General features: G+C 54.8%; 5 protein-coding genes and 1 pseudogene across 8 annotated transcripts in view; 1 reads left to right on the top strand and 5 right to left on the bottom strand.

The window, feature by feature from the left end:
* The window catches only part of LUC7L (LUC7 like), a 28,864-nt gene extending 21,967 nt beyond the window's left edge, over positions 1-6,897 (top strand). For all 3 annotated transcript variants that reach the window (XM_027962022.3, XM_027962024.3, XM_060406188.1), the window contains 4 exons: positions 1,751-1,839; positions 5,381-5,410; positions 5,771-5,938; positions 6,554-6,897. In XM_027962022.3, the coding sequence (XP_027817823.1) occupies positions 1,751-1,839; positions 5,381-5,410; positions 5,771-5,938; positions 6,554-6,695 (429 nt within the window). In that variant the 3' untranslated portion in view covers positions 6,696-6,897. The remainder of the gene's footprint in view (positions 1-1,750; positions 1,840-5,380; positions 5,411-5,770; positions 5,939-6,553) is intronic.
* Positions 6,898-10,280: 3,383 nt separating this feature from the next.
* LOC106991903 (small nuclear ribonucleoprotein E-like) lies at positions 10,281-13,052 on the bottom strand (annotated as a pseudogene).
* On the bottom strand, positions 10,281-17,757 carry HBQ1 (hemoglobin subunit theta 1). Of its 2 annotated transcripts, none has more exons than XM_042240526.2 (3): positions 15,309-17,757; positions 14,966-15,170; positions 10,281-14,168 (listed from the first exon to the last, which is right to left on the bottom strand). In XM_042240526.2, exons 1-3 carry the CDS (start codon positions 15,401-15,403, stop codon positions 14,061-14,063), a joined length of 408 nt encoding a protein of 135 aa, XP_042096460.1. In that variant the 5' UTR covers positions 15,404-17,757; the 3' UTR covers positions 10,281-14,060. The 2 variants fall into 2 exon arrangements, with proteins under 2 accessions (XP_042096460.1, XP_014959463.1); XM_015103977.4 differs by lacking the exon at positions 10,281-14,168 and adding an exon at positions 14,681-14,866.
* On the bottom strand, positions 17,565-18,333 carry LOC101108797 (hemoglobin subunit alpha-1). The gene is made up of 3 exons (XM_015103978.3): positions 18,200-18,333; positions 17,894-18,098; positions 17,565-17,789 (listed from the first exon to the last, which is right to left on the bottom strand). The coding sequence occupies exons 1-3, from the start codon at positions 18,292-18,294 to the stop codon at positions 17,661-17,663; spliced, it is 429 nt and encodes a 142-aa protein (XP_014959464.2). The 5' UTR covers positions 18,295-18,333; the 3' UTR covers positions 17,565-17,660.
* A 2,756-nt stretch (positions 18,334-21,089) lies between these two features.
* LOC114110673 (hemoglobin subunit alpha-1) lies at positions 21,090-21,858 on the bottom strand. The gene is made up of 3 exons (XM_027962020.2): positions 21,725-21,858; positions 21,419-21,623; positions 21,090-21,314 (listed from the first exon to the last, which is right to left on the bottom strand). Exons 1-3 carry the CDS (start codon positions 21,817-21,819, stop codon positions 21,186-21,188), a joined length of 429 nt encoding a protein of 142 aa, XP_027817821.1. The 5' UTR covers positions 21,820-21,858; the 3' UTR covers positions 21,090-21,185.
* Positions 21,859-23,267: 1,409 nt separating this feature from the next.
* On the bottom strand, positions 23,268-24,042 carry HBM (hemoglobin subunit mu). Its single transcript, XM_004020693.6, has 3 exons — positions 23,930-24,042; positions 23,570-23,774; positions 23,268-23,457 (listed from the first exon to the last, which is right to left on the bottom strand). Exons 1-3 carry the CDS (start codon positions 24,019-24,021, stop codon positions 23,329-23,331), a joined length of 426 nt encoding a protein of 141 aa, XP_004020742.2. The 5' UTR covers positions 24,022-24,042; the 3' UTR covers positions 23,268-23,328.
* Positions 24,043-24,230: the final 188 nt, after the last annotated feature.

Genomic DNA, 24,230 nt, shown 5'->3' with positions numbered 1-24,230 from the left:
GCTCCTAACTATAGGCCACCTTGACAGTCAAGGCCTCAGGCCACCTGTGGCCCCAGGAAGGGGCAGTGGGTGGCGCCCTTACGCCCAGAGAGGGTCCCAGGAGGTGGTGTGCGCTCAGACTGGAGAGGGAGCCGGTTGCAGGTTCACCACTGGTCTTGAGCATCTCCTGTGTTTCCGGTGGAATTCTGAAAAGTGATACTTTCTGTCACACGGTTTTAAGTTGGAAATTTTTTTATAAGTTTATGGTATAAAGTTTATAAGTTTATGGTATATAAACATATATTCTATGTAGCTGCTGCTGCTGCTGCTAAGTCACTTCAGTCATGTCCAACTCTGTGCGACCCCATAGACGGCAGCCCACCAGGCTCCCCCGTCCCTGGGATTCCAGGCAAGAACACTGGAGTGGGTTGCCATTTCCTTCTCCAATGCATGAAAGCTAATATAGTATAAATAACAATTTGGTGGCAGCTACCATCTTCATAAAAAATCTCCTTATATTCCTATTTTCCTTTAAATTGTCATTCCATTCCATAACGTGCCAGAATCTTGCCCTAATGTTTCTTATACCTGAAAGCCTTTTTTTTTTTTACATCAGCATACATTAAAACTTCTTTCCCTGAAATCTCTAGAACTTAAGTATTCACTGATCTAAAAATTGTATTTTGTTATTGGTTATGAGCAGTATTCAGTTGATAGAACAATACAGCCAAGTTGCAGATTTCAATAAATAGCTATTACACTATCAGCAGAAAAGTTTGCTTGGAAGTGCCCCTCTTAACCATGAGGAGAGTGGGAGCTCTGCCCAGTTTGGAGAGGGCTTCACTCAGTGGTCCCGGCCGTGTGCACGCCTGCAGGTCTTGCACCTGGATGGACACGGCGGAAGGAGGCGGGGAAGAGTGAGGACTTGCCTGTGGGGGGACCTAATGCTTCAGGGAGTAGGGAGGGTTTGGGGAGGAGCTGATGCTACCTCCAGGCTGGTTCTTGGGCTGCTCCCAGTGTTTTATGTATGACGTCAGAGGGCAGAGCTAGAGGAGCTGCACAGGAGAGCTTGGGCCCAGATGCTTCGAGGTCACACACAGACACACACGCACCCCCAGCCGTGCCCTTTCTTCCTGGGGGCCTGGCTTTTGTCAGCACTGATATTTTAGGTCATGCTGCATGCCCTCTTGGACCTTGTCTTCTGGCTCTGGATACCTCCCCCTCCCCAGGGGGAGGTGAGGAGGCCTTCTCAGCAGCATGAGATGGTGTGAAAGGCTCCAAGTGGGTTTTGGGGTGCTCCAGTGGCAGGGTCTCCAGGCCATCTCCTGTCCCCCTCCGTCCCTCCATGTCCACCACAACCCATCCCCCAGGACAGGCGGCGACGAGGCTGGGTACTTTGGCTTCCCTCAGCAAGGTATGCTTGATCAAATACACATGTTCTCCTTCACATAAAGTTTGTGGGGTCTTCTTTGGGTAAAAACCTTAACTTGATTGATTTGAAGTCATATGATAACCTCTCTGTAACTTAGAAGTACAGCACCTGTTAGAATTAGTAGTTTGTCACTGAATTTATAAAACAGTTTTTATTCCATCTATTTTCTGCTGTTTAAGAGGTTTTGTTAACAAAAAGAATTGTGTTCCTGTTCCCTGAATTTCCCTAAGGTTCTTAAATCGCCAGTACTGAGGTCATGTAAGTGTTCTTTGTTCAACACTGTTCACACCCTAGTGTGTCTGTGCCTCTCTCATCTTCCCAGTTTTCCGTTTTATTTAGAAAACCGTGGCTGAGAAACAGGAGAAGAGAAATCAGGATCGGCTGAGGAGGCGAGAGGAGAGAGAGCGGGAGGAGCGGCTGAGCAGAAGGTGAGCCCAAGGACAGCCCCCATCCCGAGGACACCCCACCTATCCCGAGGACACCCCACCTATCCCGACGACACCCCCTATCCTGAGGACACCCCATGTACTTGGCAGCCTTGCTGTTGCCTGTGACACTTGAGGTCTGCCAGGTACCTGGTGGCCATGAAAAGAAGTAAAAAGATTCCTGCCCGGAGCAGGCCCTACGGTGGGATCCACCAGGGACGGGCTCACGTGGGCCAAGGGCTGAGGGTGGTCGGGTGGGAGCGAGGAGAACATGAGTGGCTAGGAGGGTCCAGGCCCAAGAGGGGGCAGGGGCGAGCTGTGTGCTCTGGGGGCAGAGCTGATGGCATCTGCTAGCAGATGATGTGAGCTGTGCAGAGCAGGAGTGGAGGTGGCCTGGAGTGGCCGCTGATGGTGACAGAGGAGGGGAGCCTGGGAGTGGAATTTTGGGAGAGGAGGTGGTTCTGGCCGTGTTAGGGCTGGGATGCCTGAGAGCAGCCAGGTAGTGGTGGTGGGTCTGGTCAGAGTTCGGGGCAGTGTCTGGAGCCCAGAGTAGCCAGGCTCTGTATTGGGCACACAGACGCCTGGAGGGATTCCTGTGTGAATGACTTGCTAACTCTTTTGTTTTTCATTATTTTAATTATGTCGCATGTTGATTATAAAGAGACTGGAACAGTATAAAAATATCAAGCGCAGACATGAGGGTCTTTTCACATGGGTGGCCGCCTGCGCGGGTGGCGTGCGCGGGTGCTTGGTCCCTGCAGCTGGCGTGCTCTTGGCTGCGCAGCGCCATCTGTGTCGTTGGCATCACCTGTCGTCCCGCCTTTGCCCACCCTCGTTTTCCTACCTCTAACAACCACCAGTCTGTTGTCTCTGTGAGTTTGGTTCTTTTCTATTCCGCATGTAACTGGACTCATGCAGCATTTATCTTTCCCCGTCTGGCTTATTTTACTTGGCGTAGTGCTGTCAGGGTCCATCTGTGCTGCTGCCAATGGGAGAATGAATAGCATCCCATGGTATATATACAGCTACACCGTCTGTATCAGTCCATCTGTCAGTGGACACTGAGATTTTCCTGTGTCTGAACTATTGTAAATAACGTTGCAGGGACCACGGAGTTGTAAGTATCTTCAAAATAGTGATTTAACTTCCATCAAGTGAATATCCAGAATTGGAATTGCTGGATCATATTACAGTTCCATTAATTTTTGAGACCCCTCTATCCTGTTTTTCATAATGGCTGCACCAGTTTACATTCCCAGCAGCAAGGCTTTCTTTTCTCCACATCCTCACCAGCACCTGTGTTTCTTGTCATTTGGTGATAGCACTCCGCCAGATGTGAGGTGACAGCCCATTGTGGTTTGATTTGTATTTCCCTGATGGATAAAGTTGTGGAGCAATTTTTCATGTCCCTATTGGTCTTTGTATGTCTTCTTTAGCAAAATATTTGTTCAGGTCCTCTGCCCATTTTTTTAATCTTCTTTTTTTTTCCTTCCATTTAGAGTTGTGAGTTCTTTCCATATTTTGGGTAAATGCCTCTTATCAGTTACTTGATCTGTAGACATTTTCTCCCATTCAGTTGCTGTTTCATTTCGCTGATGGTTGCCTTCATTGTGCAGAAGCTTTTAGTCTGATGTAGTCCAAATGGGACTTTTGGACTTTTGTTGGACTTTTGGACTTTTGGAATGTTGGCTTTTGCTTTTGTTAACTTTGCTTTTTAATTTTAATTTTTGGTGATTTATTATAAAACTGTTTTTGAATGAGTGCTAGCGCGATCATCTTTGTATGTATATGAGTATATATAAAGTTCCTTAGAATTCCTGGGAGAGAGGAATTTAATATATAAATACTGGTAGGTGTTAAGGAAATTATTTTCCTGGAGTTTTTATCAAATCGCCCTCTGGCCACATGGTGTGTGAGCAGCATCTTTTGTCACTTCCTTCTTCACAGGTTGAAAATTGCTGCTTAGAACAGGATATAAAAAGTGCATCTTGTTGTCAAGTGTTTTGGTTTTTTTTTAATATTTATTTGGCTGCATCGGATCTTAATTGAGGCACGTAGCGAACAACAGACTGGTTCCAAATAGGGAAAAGAATACGTCATGGCTGTATATTGTCACCCTGCTTATTTAACTTAGATGCAGAGTACATCGTGAGAAATGCTGGGCTGGAGGAAGCACAAGCTGGAATCAAGATTGCCGGGAGAATTATCAATAACCTCAGATATGCAGATGACACCATCCTTATGGCAGAAAGTGAAGAACTAAAGAGCCTCTTGATGAAAGTGAAAGAGGAGAGTGAAAAAGTTGGCTTAAAGCTCAACATTCAGAAAACGAAGATCATGGCATCCAGTCCCATCACTTCATGGCAAATAGATGGGGAAACAATGGCTGACTTTATTTTTCTGGGCTCCAAAATCACTGCAGATGGTGATTGCAGCTGTGAAATTAAAAGACGCTTACTCCTTGGAAGGAAAGTTATGACCAACCTAGACAGCATATTAAAAAGCAGAGACATTAATTAATTTGCTAACAAAGGTCCGTCTAGTCAAGGCTGTGGTTTTTCCAGTGGTCATGTATGGATGTGAAAGTTGGACTATAAAGAAAGCTGAGCGCCGAAGAATTGATGCCTTTGTACTGTGGTGTTGGAGAAGACTCTTGAGAGTCCCTTGGACTGCAAGGAGATCCAACCAGTCTATCCTAAAGGAAATCAGTCCTGGGTGTTCATTGGAAGGACTGATGTTGAAGCTGAAACTCGAATACTTTGGCCACCTGATGCGAAGAGTTGCTCACTGGAAAAGACTCTGATGCTGGGAGAGATTGGGGGCAGGAGAAGGGGATGACAGAGGATGAGATGGTTGGATGGCATCGCCCACTCGATGGACATGGGTTTGGGTGGACTCCGGGAGTCGGTGATGGACAGGGAGACCTGGCGTGCTGCAGTTCATGGGGTCGCAAGGAGTTGGACATGACAGAGCGACTGAACTGAACTGAGGGTCTTCCTCTTATGTGGAATCTTTGTATCAGGCACATGGGCTCCAGAGCACGTAGACTCAGTAGTTGTGGCATGCAGTCTTAGTTTCCCCATGGCATGTGAGATCTTAGTTCCCTGACCAGGGATTGAACTCATGTCCCCTGCATTGCAGGGTGGATTCTCAACCACTGGACCACCAGGGAAGGTCCCTCAAGTGCATTTCTTCCATTGCTGGTTGTGTACTGTTTTCCGGGAGCTCCTGCAGCACTCCCAGGAAAGTGAGCCTGTGTTTGGAGCTTGGGTGTCCTGCCCAGCCCTGCACTGTGACTGTCTGTGTAGCTGGGTTGGTGTCCGCTGTGAAGTTTGCAGAACCACTGGTTCAGCTCAGTGCAGCATGGACCCCTGGGTGCTGGTCTCTTCCTTGTCCCTCCAACAGGTGGTGGCCCCTGGGCGGGCCTCAAAGCAGGTCCTGTGGGAAGTTGACCCTCGTCACCATGTGGACATGGGGCACCTCCCCTCAGCTATAAGGAATTGGGCTGTTTTTGGGAAATTGCTCATCTTTTTTTCCATTTTAGGTCTGGATCAAGAACAAGAGATCGCAGGAGGTAGGTTTTCCATTGATATATTCTCAGTAAGATGTCCTTTTCCATGTGCTTTTTTCTTGATACTTAGCCTTTATAACTTGGCATTTGTTGTCTGGGGTCAGGGCTGGTCACAAAGGGCACAGGGCATGGGTTAGAAAGAGAGCCCTGGTTGGGGCGCAGTGCAGTGTGGGGTGGGCGTTCACTGTCAGTGAGAAGGATGATCAGAAAGTTCCTGGCGTGTTTCCGGAAGCATTGGTGGGGCGAGTCTGGCCAGTTATTTGTGACCAGGGTGGCGTTGAGGGGACGATTGTGAACCGGGTTACAAGTCTGGGAGGAGAGAGCAGATACAGCAGTAAGGTGTCAGCACAGCCTCTGTTGCAGGTCGCGCTCCCGGGACCGACGTCGCAGGCGGTCGAGGTCTACTTCTAGAGAGCGGCGGAAGTCGTCCCGCTCCCGGTCCCGGGACAGACACCGGCGCCACCGAAGTCGCTCCCGGAGCCACAGCCGTGGCCATCGCCGGGCATCCAGGGACCGGAGCTCGAAATACAAGTAACTACTCTGCTCCTTCAGTATTTGCAGCAGGAGTGGAGCCCTGCTCTGTGCGCCAAGCCCTGGGGGCTGTCACCCAGGGACTGAGCGTTGAGGCCTTGAGGGTCCTGACGGGGCCCAGGGCTCTGGGAGTCCACCTGCTGGGGGCAGCAGGGGGCTTCAGGGCTGGACAGTTGAGAGCTGCAGAGGTGTCCCGTGTAGGCGAGGCTGTGCTTGGGCTACACACGCACTGCCACTGTGGTGCACACAGCCCTGATAGGCTGCTCACCCAGGTTGTGATTTAAAAAAAGACACTACTGATGGCCATGTTCTGAGATGACCACCTCTCGCTTTGGTAATGCTTTTCCTCCATTGTGCTTTTACATGATGGATCAGCTCGTGCTGCATCTTCCTTTGCACTGTTTGCATTTTAGGGAAAGCTGTCCCTGTTACTAGAGCCCTCTGAAAACGCCACTCTGTGTTAGCTGCCCGGCCCTCCCTGTGCGGCTCCTGCTTGGCCCTCCCCGCTGTGCGGGTCTTCCCTTCCCTCGCATGGAGGGTCCTCGGTGTCCGCGCCTGGGGAGCACCCAGGAGGGAGGGCCAGCCCTCGATGAGCCTCTGGTTCCCTTTCCCCAGGTTCTCCCGAGAGCGGACTTCCAGGGAGGAGTCCTGGGAGCGCGGGCGGAGTGAGCGGGGGGCCACCGACTGGAGGCTTGAGAGCGCCAACGGGAAGGCTGCATCGCGGAGGTCAGAGGAGAAGGAGGCCGGCGAGATCTGAGCCCACGCCCAGGCGCTGTAAATAGTCCGATCCGCGTTTGACACGGCCTCACGTCACCCTTTCTATTTGCGGAATACAGCTCATCTTTTGTAGTTTAACATTTCTATTGTTTTGGAGCTAGCTGTAAGTTTCTAGAGGTGTACAGAGTTGCTCCTGTGCTCTGGGTTATGTCGAGTGGGAATAAACAACCTGACAGACTGCCTCCCGGCGGCCGCCGTGCGTTCTCTGCTGTCCTGGCTGCGCTGGGCTTGCCATGCCTTCCACAGGGCGGGGGGCACGCCCGGGTCACCTGCACGCAGCCCAGAAATGTGACTCATCCTCGGGCTCCCCTCTGCATTATGCTCTCCCTGCCCCGTGTGTCCTTCTGAGGTCCAAGCTGTTCTCTTCCCCCATTTCTTTGGAGGACTGCCTGTCTGGTTTGTGGTCGGCAGCCTCCGCCCAGTGCTGGAGCTCAGATAAGCTGCAGTTCCCTGTCTCGGAGTTACTCCGAGCAAAGACCCACAGAAAGGTCGACATGACGGCCACGAGGTCCTCAGAGGAGGGCACGTTACCTTTGGGGTCAGTCGTGGCTCTGCTCACCCTTGGCAGGGCTGGTGGTATTATCCAGTCTCCCTCAGCCCTTCTGCTTGTATCTTGAGACTAAAGTGAGCTATTCTGACAATACAACTGGGAGCTCTTTCATTTTTTCACTTTTCAGAGGGAGGATGACTGTCCGTGCTCAGTCATGTCTGATTCTTTGTAACCCTATGGACTGTAGTGGCCAGGCTCCTCTGTCCTTGGGATTCTCCAGGCAACCTACTGGAATGGATTGCCATTCCCTTCTCCAGGGGATCTTCCCGACCCAGGGATCGAACCTGTGTCTCTTAGGTCTCATGCATTGGCAGGCAGATTCTTTACCGTCTGAGCCATCAGGAAAGTTCATCAGGGGAATGTGTGGTTTCATTTTTGGAGGCAGCTTCTGATGGCCATGTTGTGAAACACACCCACACCCTGTGCCGAGCACATGGACACTGGGTCTGGGTCGTGTGGCTGCCAGCCTCAGGGCGTGGTCGGTGGTCCTCTTCCAGGCTCCTCACTGTGGTTTGTTTCTCTCTGGAGGGATGTGGGTAGTGGGCTGCTCTGCTGCCCTATGGCAGGGTCTTCCCCAGCCAGCTGTGTCCATGGAAAAGAGGTGCGGCATCAGCATGTCCCTCCGCCCAGGGGTATTGCCCTGGCCTGCAGCCAGGCTGGGCCAGAGTAACCACTGAGAGCCCAGGTGGGTACCTGCTGGGGAGCAGGGGACATGCTGTCTTTGTGGGAAGTAGATAGGAGTTGGCGGAAAGCCGTGGGAGGGCAGAGGTGGTTGTGGCGGGGCAGGCAGAGAAGCAGGCTGTGCTTCCTGACTCCACCCTGAGACCCGGCTCGTTACAGCGGGGTCTGGACTGAGTGGGCAGCCAGGGCCAAGGCTGCCCAGCTCCTCACGTCTCCCTTCTTAACCTCCTGAGGGGGTGTTTGGGGGTCTGCTCTATTTGCGTGGGGACGGCACACTTTCTTTCATTTCTGCCGCGCGGTTGCGCGGCAGTCTATCTGCTACCATCCCTGGAGGCTGGTTTTGAAGAGGCAGAGGGCAGATGGCGTCCCTGACCTTAGAGGGGCCTGGAGGTCCCAGCGAGGAAGCAGGCGGGCTGGGGACAGGATACCTGGGGGGCAGCTTCTGCTCCCCCGCAGCTGGGTGCTTGCTCGTCAGTCCAGAGGCACCTGCCTGCCCCTGGTGTGCCCTTGCCTGACTGCAGGGGCTGCCTGGTTCCCTGCACCCCCTGGGCCTCGGCTCCTCAGCTGGCTCCACTCCACTGGGCAGGCGTGCAGCGGGCTGCTCTGGAGGCCACAGCCCAGCCTGGGTGAGCGCGGCTCCAGGGGTGGCACCACTCACCTGCGCCCTCGCCTCCTCGTTGGAGCGCTGCTGTGGGGAAGCGCCGGCTTAGCAGGAATGGGTGGGGATGCCGGGAGCGGGCCGTGATGGCAGTCCTGGGTGAGAGTTGGGTTGGCCGAGCCCATAGGTGCAGATCTCCAGGGGCCTGCGGTCAGTCGCAGGGCTGTGTGCTCCCCTTGGCCCCTCTAGTCCTCGAGTTCTCGGGGATTCCCCCAGCCGCACTCTTCCGCTGCGGAGTGGGGGTGGGGGTTGTGGCAGAGAGGCCCCAGTCTGTCCAGGGATGCTTTGGTTTCTGCCCCTCTCTTGGCGGCTCTCTAGCAAGGCCCAGGTCTGCAGTCTGGGGACCTGAGGGCTGGAGGGGTGGTGTTGGCCCTGCTCTGTGGAACTCCATGGCCTTCACGGGGGTTCAGACCCTCGCTGCGGCCCGCGGACACAGGGCCGTCTTCCCAGGGTGATGGCTGTGCAGTAGGTGTGTGCGCTCGGCTGGCCTGGGAGCCAGGAGGGATTGATTCTAGGGCTGGGGCCGGTGTCCAGCCGTGGTTTGTTCGTGTGGGGAAGAGGCTGTGCCTCGGAAGGGTCCCCTGCCTTGAACAGGGTGGTCCTGCTCTGGGGGCCGAGCTGAGCGGTGCTGGGACTTCACCCTTGTCACCTGGAGGCCTTGTCGTAGCAGGCGGTGTGAGCGCCTCTCGGCTTCCTGTGGATCTGGGGTGGGGACCCAAGAATGTAGACTTCTTTTTCCGCAGGTTTGCATTTTGATGGAGATAAACTTATCTCATAAAATTCAACATTTCAGCCGCTTCAGAGTGTGCGGTTTAGTGGTTTTCAGTGTGCTCGCGGTGTCTTGTTTATCACTGTGGCATCGGGGCACTCTCGTCACCCCCAGCCCCGCACCCACCAGCAGGCATGCCCCTCGGCCCCAGCCTTCGACAGCCACTGGTCTGCCGTCTGTCTCTGGAATCGCAGAACGCGACTTGTGATCAACGTCAGTTACTTCTGAGTGTGGTTCGACAGGGTTCATCCACCCCCCTGACTCTAGCCTGTACCGGTACTGAAAATGTAGCTGTTTACCCAGGCTGCTGCCGCTGGTGGTCCGAAGCACCCTGAGAGCTGGACCGCAAGCCCTCAGTGGCATCTTTGGGACAGCTTAGAGTAGGTCTCCCAGCTCTCGTCATTGGCACATGCGATGGTGACACTTGTTTGGACCGAGGGGAAGAGGGCCAAGCCATCCTGGGCCCGATCGCGGCGCGGTGAGCTGCTTGCTCTCTGTCCACTGCACGAGCCCTAAGCCAGGCCCTCAGGTGACCTTCACCCACATCCCCAGCACAGGGTCGCATGTGATAGGGGTCAACATGAGGTCTGCCCCCAGGTGCCAGTGAACCCTGGCCTGAGGCGGCCCTCCGCTCCCACCCGGGGGCACCTGGGAGTCCGTGAGGGAAGCCTGGGAGTCCCTGCATGTCCTGAGCCCCCACAGTGCTGGGGAGTGCCACCCTCTTGCATCTGCTCTCCCCCTTCCCTGCCCTCCCCTGTGCCACCCCCAGCCTGCCTGCCTGACTTCATTGCTGGTGGCTATGGGCTCAGGGCTGCCCTCCCGAGGAGGTGGTACTGTCCTCATGGTTCAAGAGAGAAGCTACCAACTGCTGGCCAAGGGGACTTCCCCCACCTGGATCCTGGCCACCTTCTCTTTTAAATTTTTATTGAGATTAAATTGACAAATGTTATTTTAGTTTTACGTGTACATGCTAATGACTTGATATATATATATTTTGCAAAATGAAGTTTTTCCTATGATAAGTTTTAAGCACTACTCAGCAACTTCAAGTATGCAGTACAGAATGGTGTTTAGTGTGATACATCAGAGGATGGGATGAATGGATGGTATCACTGATAGAATGGTCATGAACTTGGGCAAATTTTCGGAAATGGTTAGGGACAAGAAGGCCTGGCGTGCTGCAGTCCATGGGGTCACAAAGAGTTGGAAGCGACTGGGCAACTGAACAACAATAGCATGATATGTTACAGGGCAGTATTACGTTGTCCTGGGCCTTCTGGGGCTGCTCCTGTCCCCTTTGGAACACCTGCCCAAGTCCAGCCACCTTGGAATCCAGGCCTTTCAGCCCCAGGCCAGGGCCCACCTCTGAGCAGAAGAGAGCACAAAACACTGCAGACCCAGGCCCGGAGGTACATCGCCAGCTCCTCGGAGCCCTCATCTGCCCTACAGTCCTTCCAGAGAGCTCTGCTCTCCTTGAAAATCCCCACAGACAGCACGCGTTAATTGTCCCACAGCTCCTGAGCATCAGGGCATCAGAATGAGACGCAGGTCCAGCACCAATAAGCCTTGAGAATGTTGTGCTGAGCAACATGCTGGACACGAGAGACCACAAGCTGTGTACATTTACATGGAAAGGCCAAGATCAGTAAAGCCATGGGGCTGGGCGGGGAGAGGTGTGGAGGGGGATGCCTGGTAATGGACACGGGGCTTCCTTTGGGGCTGTGAGGAAGTTCTGGAGCTGCGTAGAGGTGGTGAATGGCACACTTGTGAAGGAAGTGAATGCCACTGAGTCATACTCTTCACAGGGGTTGAACTGGTGTTTGTTACCTATATTTTGCATGAGTTAGTGTTAATCACTCAGTCATGTCTGACCAGCTTTGTGACCCCATGGGCTGTAACCCATCAGGCATCTGTCCATGGAGTTCTCTGAAAGAATACTGGAATGGTTTGCCATGCCCTTCTCCAGGGGATCTTCCCAACCCAGAGATCGACCTGGGTTGGCTACATTGCAGGCAGATTACCAGTGAACAACAGGGAAGCCCTGTATTTTACCATTTCAAAAAAAGCTTCGGTGAGGGATGGATGGGGAATTTGGGGTTAACAAATGCAAACTATTACATGTCTGTATAACTGACTCACTTTGTTATATAGCAGAAACTAATGCAACATTGTAAATTGACTATATGCCAATAAAATTTAAAAACAGCAACAAAACAGCCACACAAGGGGAGGTGACCACATGAGAACACCAGCAGGGAGCGTTGCAGGGTCCACTTTAGTCTCTAGATCCATTGATAATTCTTATTACTGTATTTGCACGCTTCATCTTTAAGCCTCGTTTGATCTTTATCCTTTGAGTCATTTAAGTCACATAGTCAATATTGGGTTGGCCAGAAAGTTAAACCAGAATGAACTTGACTGACCAACCCATGCACCACAGAGCAAGTGAAGCTAGCTCCCTGACCAGGAGCTGAGCCTGTGCCCTGGGCCGCGGAAGTGTGGAGTCCGAGCCACTGGGCCACCAGGGAATTCCTCCATTGTTTAAGAGTCCCATGGCGTTTATTGTCATCTGGTAATAACATAAGGGTGAGCAGAACAATGTGAATACATGTTTTAGAACTACATCTCTAACAAAGGACACCTAAAAACCAACGGTATCGCCAAACAGTTTCTCACTTCGTCACTTCTAGTTGGAGACACTTTGGAGCAGAGTAGTATTATCTCCTTTTAGCATGATCTGACCCAGTTGTTTTCTTGACACTGTTTTAGAATGTCAAACAATTTCTCACTTCATCTGTCACTTCTAGTTGGAGACCCTTTGGAGCAGAGTAATATTTTCTCCTTTTAGCATGATCCGGCCCAGTTGTTTTCTTGACTTTGTTTTAGAATGAATCTCTTCTGCATCATCTAATACGAGGTTCATGTACTCATCAAAACCAACGGTGCAGCCCTGTCTCTGCATACTCACTTGTTCGTGAAGCCGCACGCCTGAGTCTGCGATCTGTTCTGCAAGCGTCTGAAGATGAGATCGATGCGCTGCACCAGCACCTTCTGCACCCTCTGGCGCTGGCCCCGAGCGCCATGCTGGAAGCTCACGAGCACCACACTGCTCCACACTCTGAGAAGGCCTATTTCTACCTTTCTAAAGTCTCTTCGCTGCACATGGGCTCAGTTAGGGCACTCAAGTTTAGTTGCAGGCAGACTAACCACTGGCCCACCAGGTAAGTCCTCCTCTGTGCCTTTATATTCTGTGGTTCCCTGCAGATCTTTCAAACCCAGTTGCACTGAATGTGGCATCTGCAGTGCCTGCTGGCTTTCATGCAGGCGCCTTGACCTGTGTGCCTGGTGAGTGTGTCAGCCCTGGCACCTTGTGGCCTGTGAAGTACTTTTTTCTCAGCGGGTGGGGGGTGGGCAGGGGGGATTTGTTTGTGTATCAGCATGTGATTTCAATTTATTAGGGAAGCATTTTTTTCTTTTCTGCTGAAAAGGTTTTTTTTTTTTTTTGGTTTCTGTTTTTTCTTTCTTTTTGCCAGTCCCTGTATTTGGAGAAAGGATAACCCAGTGGGATATCTTTAGGGCCCCAGGTTTATGGGAAAGTCACCTTTTGGGTATATCACCTTTTACTGGCCCTTTAAACTGTGAGCCCATAAGGAAAAAGAATTTCAGTTCGATTGCTCATTGTGGCAAATAGCTCAGAACCCAGGTGGTTTAGGTGCTGTGACATCTGAGTTCTCACCTTCACTTGGTTATCTGGTCTGAAGATTCCGAATCCACTTGCTGTTAGAGGGTGAAAAGGGTCTTATTCAGCATTCCTAATTGTCATAAATGAGGGTGTAGATCAGAAACGGCAGCTCAGAACAGGCAGAGCCATGGAGCATGGTTGGGCCCAGACCTGAAGAGGGGCTGGGATTATTTGGAGGAAAGAGTCCCCCCAGGAAATACCAGAAGGGAAATAGGCCAAATCTGGGTCAACCTGAGGAAGAACGCTACCCTGGAAAGTGGGTGGCACTCCTCTAGCTGCGAGCAAGTGAGGCTGCCGACGGTGCAGGCTCTCATCTGGCGAAACTCAGAAAAGCAGTTGTGGCAATATTCTCAAAAAGCCAGAAATTACACTTCTGAACAAATCCCCCAAGGGCATGACAATGTTAGTGCATAGATTTTTAGCTACAAATACTGAGGGCAAGGTTTTTTGCAAATTAGTTGTGAAAGTAGAAAACATAAGTGAAAAATCATACCTTTCCTGGGATTAGATCAAGTACCTGTCTTCTCTGCCTCTCTGGCCCTGCCTAGGGGGAGCTGCTGCCATCTCTGTGTTTTAAATTTCCTCTGATCATGTCAATGTGAAACTGAATATATTCTTATGAGAAATCTCTCCAAATGTGCCAACGCCCCTCCCCACTGGGGTGTGAGTCACCCCTCTGGTGTGACCGCTGTCCCTGGTCACTTGGTGGTCCTCTCTGGAACCCGATGGACTGTCCTAGTACCCCAGCACTCGTGTTCACAGTGACTCTTGTTTGAATAGTGGCCTCAGTGCCCAAGAGGAATTAATGCACCAAAGACCTCAAGCGCTTCCTTTAAGTGAAAAAGTAAATTATAGAGTTAATAGGGAAAGAAAAAAAACGTGCTGAGTTTGCTGAGATATACATAAGAACGAATCCTGTATGTGAAATTGTGAAGAAGGAAAAATTCATGCTGTTAAGCAATGTATGGCCGGAACCCACGGGAAGGCATGGGCAGTTGAAGGGCAGCAATTGGGAGTCCTTTCCTGAAGTTTCTGCGATGACCGTGATTGATTCTATGAGAAAAAAATTTTAAAGGAAGACGCTCTGAGTTCTGTCTGCTGTGTGGAATCGGGGCAGGGTGCGCTGCAGGCGCCATCTCCTCCGACCAGGTCCAGAGTCTGGCAAAGGCACCTTTGACCCCAAGCTTCCCGGTTGCTTAAAGTGCCCTGGGCGTTCAGGAGGCGCAGTCCCGCTCCACCCCGGCAGGGGCGCCCGTCCCTAATTTCCTCGCAAGCTGTGCCCGGCGGTACTAACTAGGTGCATATGAGGTGTCTGAAGGCGGCAGCCGGGAAGACGATCCGGGCGGGGCCCATGGGGCCCGCGACGCCCGGTCCCGAGCGGCCAGAGCCCCAGCCGACACCTCCAAGTGGCCACGCTCAAAGGCATGGTGAGTCGCGGCTTACCACGTGTGAGTGGGGACCCCTTGTCCAGACTTACCGCCTCCCCTTGGGAGGACGTCCCACCCCCACTCACACCGCCACCCCACCCTCGTCAGGCCCCTAGAAAAGAACACGGGCACAGCTGGGACTCTGTCTGCGGACTTTACTCAAACACTGGAGCCCCCAGCGACCACCCTCCCAGTTTAGCCACTGCTGGGGGCCAGCGCCGAGATCACGTGGTTCAGAAACCTGACCAGTGAAGCGTGCATGTTGGGGCTGAAGTCTCCGGGGTAGTGCCGGGCGAGGGTCACCAGCAGGCAGTGGCACAGCAGCTGCAGACATACAGAGTGGTCCCCACGCGGTGCACCACCCCTTACCTGGGGGGAGCCCCCTCCCCTGGCGACGGGCGTCGGCCCCACCCGCGAGCTCACCTTGAAAAAGACCGGGTCCACGCGCAGCTTGTGCGTGTGCAGCTCGCGAAGGTACGACAGGGTGCGCGGCAGGTCGTCCAGGTGGTTCACGGCCAGGACCAGCGCGTTGGCCACCTTCTGGCCGTGGGCTCTGACCTGGGCGGAGCCGGGGCTCAAGTTTAGGTGAAGGAAGTAGGTCTTGGAGGAAGGGAAGGCCACGAAGGTCCTGCGGGAGGAACGGCGAGTGAGGCGCGTCCTGATGGCGGGGCCTCGGGAGGAAGGGCTCTGGAACCGGACGGCGGGGGACGCATCCCCCGAGCCCGCTGAAGACAGGTGAGCCCTGATGCGCCGGGGCCGTGCGCACCTCTCCAGGGCCTCCGTCGTGTAGATGCCGACGTTGGTCCCGAGCTTCCGCCACAACGCGAGCACTGCAGCGCGGTCCGCCGGCGCCAGCACCATCGTGGAGACAGCCTGCCGCGCTCTCGGCCTCTCGGTGAAGCCCGGGATGCGCCTGCGCCTGCGCCTCTCGGCCTGCTGCCCCCTTGGCCTCCGGGGGGCGCCGGGCCTCTGGTCGCAGAATCTGGCCGGGAGGGGTCTAGGAAATCTCCACGGAGCGTCAGCTCTGACCTGGGGCCTTCCCAATCGCCCTGGACCCTGAAATCCCTATTTTTGGAAACTAATATTTAGTATGTGTCAATATTAGGTGGCCCTGAATTTTAGCATGGAGTTTGGCATTGGACGTCAGTCTGTTTTCTCATTTATGGTATATAAGGAAAGTAACAGTTTCTTCTTCCCAAGGTTGTTCCTGGTTCATAGCAGATGCCCTTTTCAGGACAATGAGCATTCAGAGTGGCTAGGATAGATCCTACAAATAATAGCCAATACCTATAAAGCACTCATTCTGTGCCAGGCATCACCATACATCCTTTTTAAAAAATGCATTGAAATTCACATAAAATTTACTGTCTTAGCCATTTGAGGTGTACAATTCAGTGTCTTTAACTACATTCACACTATGTGTTACCATCACCACTAATTCCAGAACTTTCTTATCCCAAATAGAAATCTAGTTGGCGCTAATGGTAAAGAATCCACCTGCCAACGCAGGAGACTTAAGAGACATGAGTGTTGGGAACACAAGGGTTCGATCGCTGGGTCAGGATGATCCCCTGAAGGCGGGCACGGCAACCCACTCCAGTATTTTGTCAGGAGAATCCCATGGACAGAGGAGCCTGGAGGGCTGTGGTCCATAGGATCGCAAAGAGTTGGACGCAACTGAAGCGACCTAGCACAGTACAGGATAGATCCCCCACATAATAGCTCATACCCATGTAGCACTCATTCTGTGCCAGGCATCACTATACATCCTTTAAAAAAATGCATTGAAATTTGCATAACATAAAATTTACTGTCTTAGCCATTTTCAAGTGTACAATCCAGTGATTTAATCATATTCACTGTGTGACCATCACCACTATCTAATTCCAGAACTTTTTCGTAATCCCAAAGAGGAACGCTGTCCCCATCAGCAGTCAGTCCATAACGCCTGCCCTCCAGCCCCTGGGCATCACCAGTCTGCTCTTGGCCTCTGTGCATTTGCCTATTCCGGACATTTCATGTGAATAGAGCCATGCAGCACACGGTCTTTTGTATTTGCACTTCATTGCTTGTTATGGCTGGGTAACATGCCATTGTCTGTTTAGACCACATTTTGTTTGTCCTCTCATCTCTCGATGGACATTTGGGTTGTTTCCACTTTTAGTCCAGGCTCTCATTTTGCCTAATAATAAAATAAGGAAGACTGCCTCTTACTGAGCTCATATGCTAAAAGCAGAGCACATTGAGGCAGGAAACTTGCCATCCATTTTCTGACAGAGACTCTTGGGCCCAGGGAAGAAAGGACACTGCTTCCCAAGCTGAAAGCTTGGGGCTGGACCACTGCCAGGACTGGACACCTCAAGCCGCAGGCGCTAGGGGCATTCTCCACAGGAAGAAAGCACCTCTGAGTGTAGGCGCCCTGCCCCTGGCTCTCCTCTCCACAGCAGCGCCAGGGGGAGTCAGTGGGCCTCAGGGCAGTGCAGGGCAGGGCAGGCCTCAGGATCCTGAGCTGGGCCCCCCAAATCAGGCCTTCAGACCCTCAATGGCCCAGTGGGTGTCCTGAGGGGGTGTGTGTACCAGGTGACAGAGGTGCCTCCAGGACCTAGCCTGGCTCTATAAGGGCACTATGCACCCCTAGCTTCCTCTAGGCACTTGGTGGGGAGGGAGGCACCCAGAGGGCCTCTGTGTTCTCAGCACCACCCAGCTCTGGGAGCAGCCCCGGGAGAGCTCCGAGTCCTGGCTTGAGGTCCACCAACAAATTGATCATTTGCACAAAAAACTCCGTGATGAACATGCAAGGCTCTGGGATGAATTCAGGGAAGGGCCAAGATACTCAGAAATCACTCCAGGCTGAGGGTGAGGGCTGCCCAGAGAATCCCAGGTAGTGGCAGTGGGGCAGGCTGCACCCCCACCCCTCCATCCAGTTTTCCCCTTCTCTCTCTCTGCCTGAGAGCTCCTTGGTCTGAGGCAATGAGAACCTGGGCCGGTTCGCGGACAGAGACCCGAGGCTACAGACAGACACTGCAGCCCACTCAGACTTTATTCAAAGATCAGGAGGTGAGAGTGCGCAGAGCGCAAGGGCGCTCCAGGCCAGGGTAGGGGTCGCCGAGGCTCCAGCTTAACGGTATTTGGAGGTCAGCACGGTGCTCACGTTGGCCAAGAACTTGTCCAGGGAGGCGTGGACCGCGGGGGTGAAATCATTGGGGAGGTGGCAGGCCAGGGTCACCAGCAGGGTGTGGCTCAGAAGCTGCCGAGAGAGGGGACGTCAGTGGGGCGGGGGCTGGGTGGGGGCGCCGCCGCATTCTCCGCCCCGCTAGCCCAGGTCTGTCCCGGCCCGGCCCGCGAGCTCACCTTGAAGTTGACCGGGTCCACACGCAGCTTGTGGGCGTGCAGGTCACTCAGATCAGACAGGGTACCGGGCAGGTCGTCCAGGTGGCCCACCGCTTTGGTCAGCGCGGCGGCCACCTTCTCGCCGTGGCCCTTGACCTGGGCGGAGCCGTGGCTCAGGTCGAAGTGGGGGAAGTAGGTCTTGGTGGTGGGGAAGCTCAGGAACATCCTGGGTGAAGAGGCGGGAAAGCCGGGCTCAGGCCGAGCGGCCCGGGACAAGGACGCGCCCGGCGAGCGGCCCGGTCCCCTCGGGGCGGGTGCGGTGCTCACCTCTCCAGAGCCTCTGCGCCATAAGCTCCAGCGTTGCCGCCAACCTTGCCCCAGGCGGCCTTGACATTGGACTTGTCGGCGGCAGACAGCACCATGGTGGGTTCTCTCTGAGTCTGGGTCGGGACCAGAAGCGTGCGGGGCTGCGAGTGCGCGAGCCTTTATGCGCCCGGCGCCAGGAGCACGCCCGCCCGCGCTGCGCTCATTGGCTGGCACGCGGCATGCGCGGCCGGACCAGGACCGCAGGGGGCGCGCGGAGTCCGACCTGCGCCCGGCCGGGCGATGGGTGCTTCCCTCACCCACCCAGACCTGGACTCTGACCGGGGGTTCTTGCTTCCACCGTCTGCTTCCCGCCCGCTGCGTCCACCTTCCCCGGACGTGGTAGCCTCGCGCCAGGTGGCAGGGGTGGGATTGTGGAGCTGGGTAGATGCCCGCTCCTGCATCCTGCAGGAGTTCCCCAGCTGTCTTGAGAACGGAAGGGAGTAAGTCAGCCCGTGCTACCCACCCCGGACCTAGGCTTGGCACACTCTGGGCATTTTAAACTTGGGCAGTATCAGTGAAGGAACGGGCGACTGAGTGCGCCTAGTCCATGCCAGAGGCAGCCGGACGCAACACACTTGGCTCACCGTTCGCATGTGATCAGCGAATTCCTCCCCACCGCCGTCCAACCCTCCTGTTCCTCTTCAGCCTTGGCGCTCCCAGATTCCTTTCTTTCCGCAGAGAGTTTTTGGGTGCAACTGAGTGGCAGTCTTGGAAGGAACAGATACTGAGAGCGGGTTACAGAATTTGCAAGGAGTTCAAGTCCGGGTTCAGGTCTCTTCTCCCAGGTGCTGGTTCCTGCAGCCCGGCCGTTTCAAGGCAAGACTTGAACGTTTCTCAGCAGAAGTCTTACATTCATAATATGGGAAGACCTCCAGCATAGACATAAGGAAAAGAGAAATGACTTATGAGAACAGTTGACAAAGGATTTTACCGGAAAATTAACGGGAATATCGAAATAAGTGAGACAGAACTGAATGAATTGGCCAGAAAATAGGTAGAGGAGAAACAGATCAGGGAGAAGAACAAGTTAAAGGAAAAAATGTGTAAGGCAGAAGGCTATTTTTTGGGGAAAAAAAGTACAGTTATAGACATAACTGCATCCCCTCAGCACAGAATCGGAGCCAGTGGGCTCAGTCCAAGACTTTGAACCTCAGCGGTTTCTGTGGGGGTTGGGGAGACAGGATGGAGGGACTCTCTCACTCTTTTGAATAACATAAAAAAGGTGCACTTGCGAAAACATTGTTGTTTAGTCGCTCAGTCATGTCCGACTCTTTTGCGACCCCATGAACTGTAGCCCACTAGGGCCCTCTGTCCATGGGATTTTCCTGCAAGAATACTGGAGTGGGTTGCCATTTCCCTCCAGGGGATCTTCTCAACCCACGGATGGAACCTGCATCTCCTGCTTTGCAGGCAGATTTTTTTTTTTTTAAACCACTGAGCTGCTGGGGAAGTCCCTTGTGAAAACGTAGGTGGATTTTAACTTTTCATTTATTTTCTACATTTAAATAAAAGTGAATGGGGCCGCGGGATAGTGGAAGAGTAAGGTCCGTCTAGTCAAGGCTATGGTTTTTCCTGTGGTCATGTATGGATGTGAGAGTTGGACTGTGAAGAAGGCTGAGCGCTGAAGAACTGATACTTTTGAACTGTGGTGTTGGAGAAGACTCTTGAGAGTTCCTTGGACTGCAAGGAGATCCAACCAGTCCATTCTGAAGGAGATCAACCCTGGGATTTCTTTGGAAGGAATGATGCTAAAGCTGAAACTCCAGTACTTTGGCCACCTCATGCGAAGAGTTGACTCACTGGAAAAGAGTCTGATGCTGGGAGGGATTGGGGGCAGGAGGAGAAGGGGACGACCAAGGATGAGATGGCTGGATGGCATCACGGACTCAATGGACGTGAGTCTGAGTGAACTCCGGGAGATGGTGATGAACAGGGAGGCCTGGCGTGCTGCGATTCATGGGGTTGCAAAGAGTCAGACACTACTGAGCGACTGAACTGAACTGAAGGTTAGAGGGGAAGTAACTCCGCAGCTGTTCAGAGGTCCTTGCCCCAAAAGAACCTAATCATCAGTGGCCCCGCCACCCTCCTCACCTTTTATCCAACGAGGAGTTGCCCTGAAGATGAGGGTGGAGGGGTGGGGGTGCAGGGCTGGGCTGGAGGGGCTGATTGGGTCCTTAAGGGCTACAGGGTGGGTGGGGTGTTCGAGGTTCCAGTGTGGAGTCCAGGGGCCTTTCTGAAGATTGCTCACAGGACCAAGGCAGAACTGCCAAGAGCACCAGGAGCCCGGATGTGGGGAGGGGGCTTAGAGGCCAGGGAACGCAGGGCTGGGGGCACGGTGAGCAGGGCTGGGGGCACGGTGAGTTTCGCTGACTCCAGGGACAAGGGAGGGAGGAGCCTGCTGAAGGCGGAAGCGAGCTCGAGGCCCCTCTTCTCACTGACTGCCCCTCCCCCGCAAGGCCCCAGAGAGTTCCTGGGACTCAGCACTGGGTGCCTGGGCCGCGACCCCTGTTCCAACCCCCCTTGTCTCTGATCGGGAGGAAGTGGAATCTCCTGGAGGTTGTCCTGCCCCTACTTTTGCACCAGGAAGAGCCTCTTTGTGTGGTTTGTTTTTTGTTTTCATCTATGTTTAAGGGGGATCAGAAAAATTTCAAAACAGGGTGGCTATTTCAGCACTCCCCACCTCAGAGAGAACCCTTGGAAGTCTTCCCAGGAGGGGAACTTGGTTCAGCAGATTCTGGAACCCTCAGCCTTAGCTCCCCGCCCTCCTCCACCCTCCCACTCCTAGAGACTGAGAACCACGCCCACCCCGGCCGGTTCGCAGACGCAGAGACCGGAGGCTACAGACAGACACTGCAGCCCACTCAGACTTTATTCAAAGATCAGGAGGTGAGAGTGCGCAGAGCGCAAGGGCGCTCCAGGCCAGGGTAGGGGTCGCCGAGGCTCCAGCTTAACGGTATTTGGAAGTCAGCACGGTGCTCACGTTGGCCAAGAACTTGTCCAGGGAGGCGTGGACCGCGGGGGTGAAATCATTGGGGAGGTGGCAGGCCAGGGTCACCAGCAGGGTGTGGCTCAGAAGCTGCCGAGAGAGGGGACGTCAGTGGGGCGGGGGCTGGGTGGGGGCGCCGCCGCATTCTCCGCCCCGCTAGCCCAGGTCTGTCCCGGCCCGGCCCGCGAGCTCACCTTGAAGTTGACCGGGTCCACACGCAGCTTGTGGGCGTGCAGGTCACTCAGATCAGACAGGGTACCGGGCAGGTCGTCCAGGTGGCCCACCGCTTTGGTCAGCGCGGCGGCCACCTTCTCGCCGTGGCCCTTGACCTGGGCGGAGCCGTGGCTCAGGTCGAAGTGGGGGAAGTAGGTCTTGGTGGTGGGGAAGCTCAGGAACATCCTGGGTGAAGAGGCGGGAAAGCCAGGCTCAGGCCGAGCGGCCCGGGACAAGGACGCGCCCGGCGAGCGGCCCGGTCCCCTCGGGGCGGGTGCGGTGCTCACCTCTCCAGAGCCTCTGCGCCATAAGCTCCAGCGTTGCCGCCAACCTTGCCCCAGGCGGCCTTGACATTGGACTTGTCGGCGGCAGACAGCACCATGGTGGGTTCTCTCTGAGTCTGGGTCGGGACCAGAAGCGTGCGGGGCTGCGAGTGCGCGAGCCTTTATGCGCCCGGCGCCAGGGGCACGCCCGCCCGCGCTGCGCTCATTGGCTGGCGCGGGGCCAGGAGGTGGAGGCCGGGAGAGGTGGGTCTGGAGAGCGTGTAGGGTGTCGGGGTCCCAAGGTGGCCCCTTTTCTGTCCCTCTTTGGCTGCAATCCAGCTGTTTATGGTACCTTCTACCCTGGTCCAGTGGGTCGAACAGCTCACACACTTTTCTGAGCCACCCAAACCCCCTGGAACCGAGTTTTCCGTTTGCCAGCCTGGGAGAGGAGCACAGTCTTTTCCGAAGTGAAGCAAGCTGCTTTCGCACTAAAGGGCATGGACCGAGGGGCCTTCTGCCCAGTCTGGGTGAGGGGTTGGTGTCCAGCATCCCCCTTCGAACTTGGTCACTGACTGTCCAGCCCTGCACATACCCGAGACTGTCATCCAGGGAACCATCCTCATTCAGAGTCTGGAGAGCTTGGAGGGTTGGGCTCTTGTCTTTGCAAAGGCTCTGGACTGATCGCTAAGATCTCTGCTCCAGTACTGCCGAGGAGAGATTGACTGTGTGTGTGTGTGTCTGTCTGTCTGTGTGTAAGATGGGGCGCTATGCCCCTGGGGCCTCAGAGGCTGACCCAGAGTGCTGGAGCTGGGGTGGGGGTTGGGTAGACTCGGGCCTGCCAGGCAACCAGCCTTCCTTAGAATTATTATTTCAAAAATCACTTCAAAGACCCAGTGCAGTTGGGGATTTTTTGGTCGGGTGCACAAGGCTCAGGCTTAGGGACATGCATAGTGTCACACAGTCTGTGTATGTGGACTAGGAATGTGTCCCTGCCCCAGGAGATTCAGAGGAAGAGACTAATTCGGCCGAGGGCCAGGCAACCACAGACTGAGCACTGGAGTTGGAGGAGGAAATGGGGGAGGAACAGAGGTGAGGGTCCAGGGATCCCTGGGCCACCAAGTCTGATTGACCTCAGGCCAGAAACTTGGCTGCGGGTCTCTGGTGCTGCTACAGTGTGTTAAGGAGGGGAAGATTGACACTTGCAGTTCCTGAGGAAGCTAGTGATGGAAATGAATGAGAGTGAATGAGGACGTGCTTAGCCAACGGTCTGGCAGCCGCGATGCCAAAAGGGGGTACTCGATGGGCCCACCACATGCCGCTGCCCCAGGAGGGCAACTGTCTCAGGGTGCCAGGTGGTTCCAGACCCAGGACTGTCAGCCCTGGAAATGTCCTCATTCAGGCTGTGTTGCGTGCCAGAGGCCCCGCTCCTGGGCCCCTGGTTCCACTGTCAGCAAAGATTCGGGGTTGCGCCCTACGGTTCCAGGAGTCTCCCCTCAGGACCCGGAGCTTCTCCGCCCCGCGACTTCGACGTCAGTCCGTCTGCTCCCCAAAGACCACACTGCGCAGGTTCCAGCCTATTGAGGCCTGTTTATTGAATTTCGCAGACCTAGACACGCGGGGCACGGAACTCAGCGGTACTTCTCCGTCAGCACCACGGCCACGCCCGTCAGGAACTTATCCCACGCCGCCTGCATCTCCACCGTGTATTCGCCCTGCAGGTGGGCGGCCAGCACCACCTGGAAACACTGGATCACCAGCTGCCGGAGAAGAGGCCGGTGAGAAGGGCCCTGTCCTCGCCGGCGCCTCCCCGAACGCCTCCCCGCCCGCCTCGGCTGCGCCGCGAGCCCTGCTGCGCCCCGGATGGCTCACTGGGAAGTTGGTGGGGTCCACGCGCAGCACTTGTGCGTGCAAGTCCGCAAGCGGGCTCAGGACTGCGTGCAAGTTGTCCATGTACTGCACGGCCACGCCCACCGCCTGGAGCATGCGTTGACCGTGGCTCAGCAGCTGCACCTCGTCTGGCTGGTCACCCAGGTGTCTGAAGTAGACCTTGGTGCTAGGGTACACAGTGAAGAGCCTGCGGGAGCAGGGATGCGGGGAGGACGGTCCCTCCAGCGTCTGCGCTGCCCAGACCCCGGGAAAACCCGCTCAGACTCGCCACCAACCCGGGACTCAGGCCCAGCACCCTGGTCTCCTCCTCCCAGCGATTCTGGAGACCCCGCCCCAACCCACCTGAGCAGCAGCTCCGCCCCGAAGGACGCCTCGTGGCCGGCGATCAGGTCCCAGACCTGAGCTATGTGGGCGCGCTCCTGGGCGCTGAGCATGGCGCTGGCGTGGCGTGCTTTAGGGGCCGCTCGCGCTGCCCCGGCCTCCTTATAGCGGGCACCCCCCCTGGCGCCCCGCCCGCCCTTATCTTCAGGAGCGCGGCGAGAACCTGGCGACCCAGGTCGCCAACCCAGGTCCTCCTCGCCGCGGAGAAACTAAATCACGTCGTGTGTGGGTGCCTTTGCTGCAGACTTTAGAGGGGTCTGCA

Source organism: Ovis aries, chromosome 24 (genome assembly GCF_016772045.2).
Source record: "Ovis aries strain OAR_USU_Benz2616 breed Rambouillet chromosome 24, ARS-UI_Ramb_v3.0, whole genome shotgun sequence".
NCBI lineage: Eukaryota > Metazoa > Chordata > Mammalia > Artiodactyla > Bovidae > Ovis > Ovis aries.
Note: the sequence above shows the minus strand (reverse complement) of the source record. Positions and strands in the feature narration are given on the sequence as shown.

What these genes read in the sequence shown, in the direction of transcription:
- HBQ1 (XM_015103977.4), bottom strand. Translation starts at nt 15,403, where the DNA reads ATGGTGCTGGCGCCGGCGGACCGCGCTGCAGTGCTCGCGTTGTGGCGG. An exon ending in ACGACGGAGGCCCTGGAGAG is followed by an intron (nt 15,171 to 15,308) that starts GTGCGCACGGCC and finishes TTCCTCCCGCAG; the next exon opens with GACCTTCGTGGCCTTCCCTT. An exon ending in TGGACCCGGTCTTTTTCAAG is followed by an intron (nt 14,867 to 14,965) that starts GTGAGCTCGCGG and finishes GTATGTCTGCAG; the next exon opens with CTGCTGTGCCACTGCCTGCT.
- LOC101108797 (XM_015103978.3), bottom strand. Translation starts at nt 18,294, where the DNA reads ATGGTGCTGTCTGCCGCCGACAAGTCCAATGTCAAGGCCGCCTGGGGC. An exon ending in GGCGCAGAGGCTCTGGAGAG is followed by an intron (nt 18,099 to 18,199) that starts GTGAGCACCGCA and finishes CTCTTCACCCAG; the next exon opens with GATGTTCCTGAGCTTCCCCA. An exon ending in TGGACCCGGTCAACTTCAAG is followed by an intron (nt 17,790 to 17,893) that starts GTGAGCTCGCGG and finishes CTCTCTCGGCAG; the next exon opens with CTTCTGAGCCACACCCTGCT.
- LOC114110673 (XM_027962020.2), bottom strand. Translation starts at nt 21,819, where the DNA reads ATGGTGCTGTCTGCCGCCGACAAGTCCAATGTCAAGGCCGCCTGGGGC. An exon ending in GGCGCAGAGGCTCTGGAGAG is followed by an intron (nt 21,624 to 21,724) that starts GTGAGCACCGCA and finishes CTCTTCACCCAG; the next exon opens with GATGTTCCTGAGCTTCCCCA. An exon ending in TGGACCCGGTCAACTTCAAG is followed by an intron (nt 21,315 to 21,418) that starts GTGAGCTCGCGG and finishes CTCTCTCGGCAG; the next exon opens with CTTCTGAGCCACACCCTGCT.
- HBM (XM_004020693.6), bottom strand. Translation starts at nt 24,021, where the DNA reads ATGCTCAGCGCCCAGGAGCGCGCCCACATAGCTCAGGTCTGGGACCTG. An exon ending in GGGGCGGAGCTGCTGCTCAG is followed by an intron (nt 23,775 to 23,929) that starts GTGGGTTGGGGC and finishes CTGCTCCCGCAG; the next exon opens with GCTCTTCACTGTGTACCCTA. An exon ending in TGGACCCCACCAACTTCCCA is followed by an intron (nt 23,458 to 23,569) that starts GTGAGCCATCCG and finishes CTTCTCCGGCAG; the next exon opens with CTGGTGATCCAGTGTTTCCA.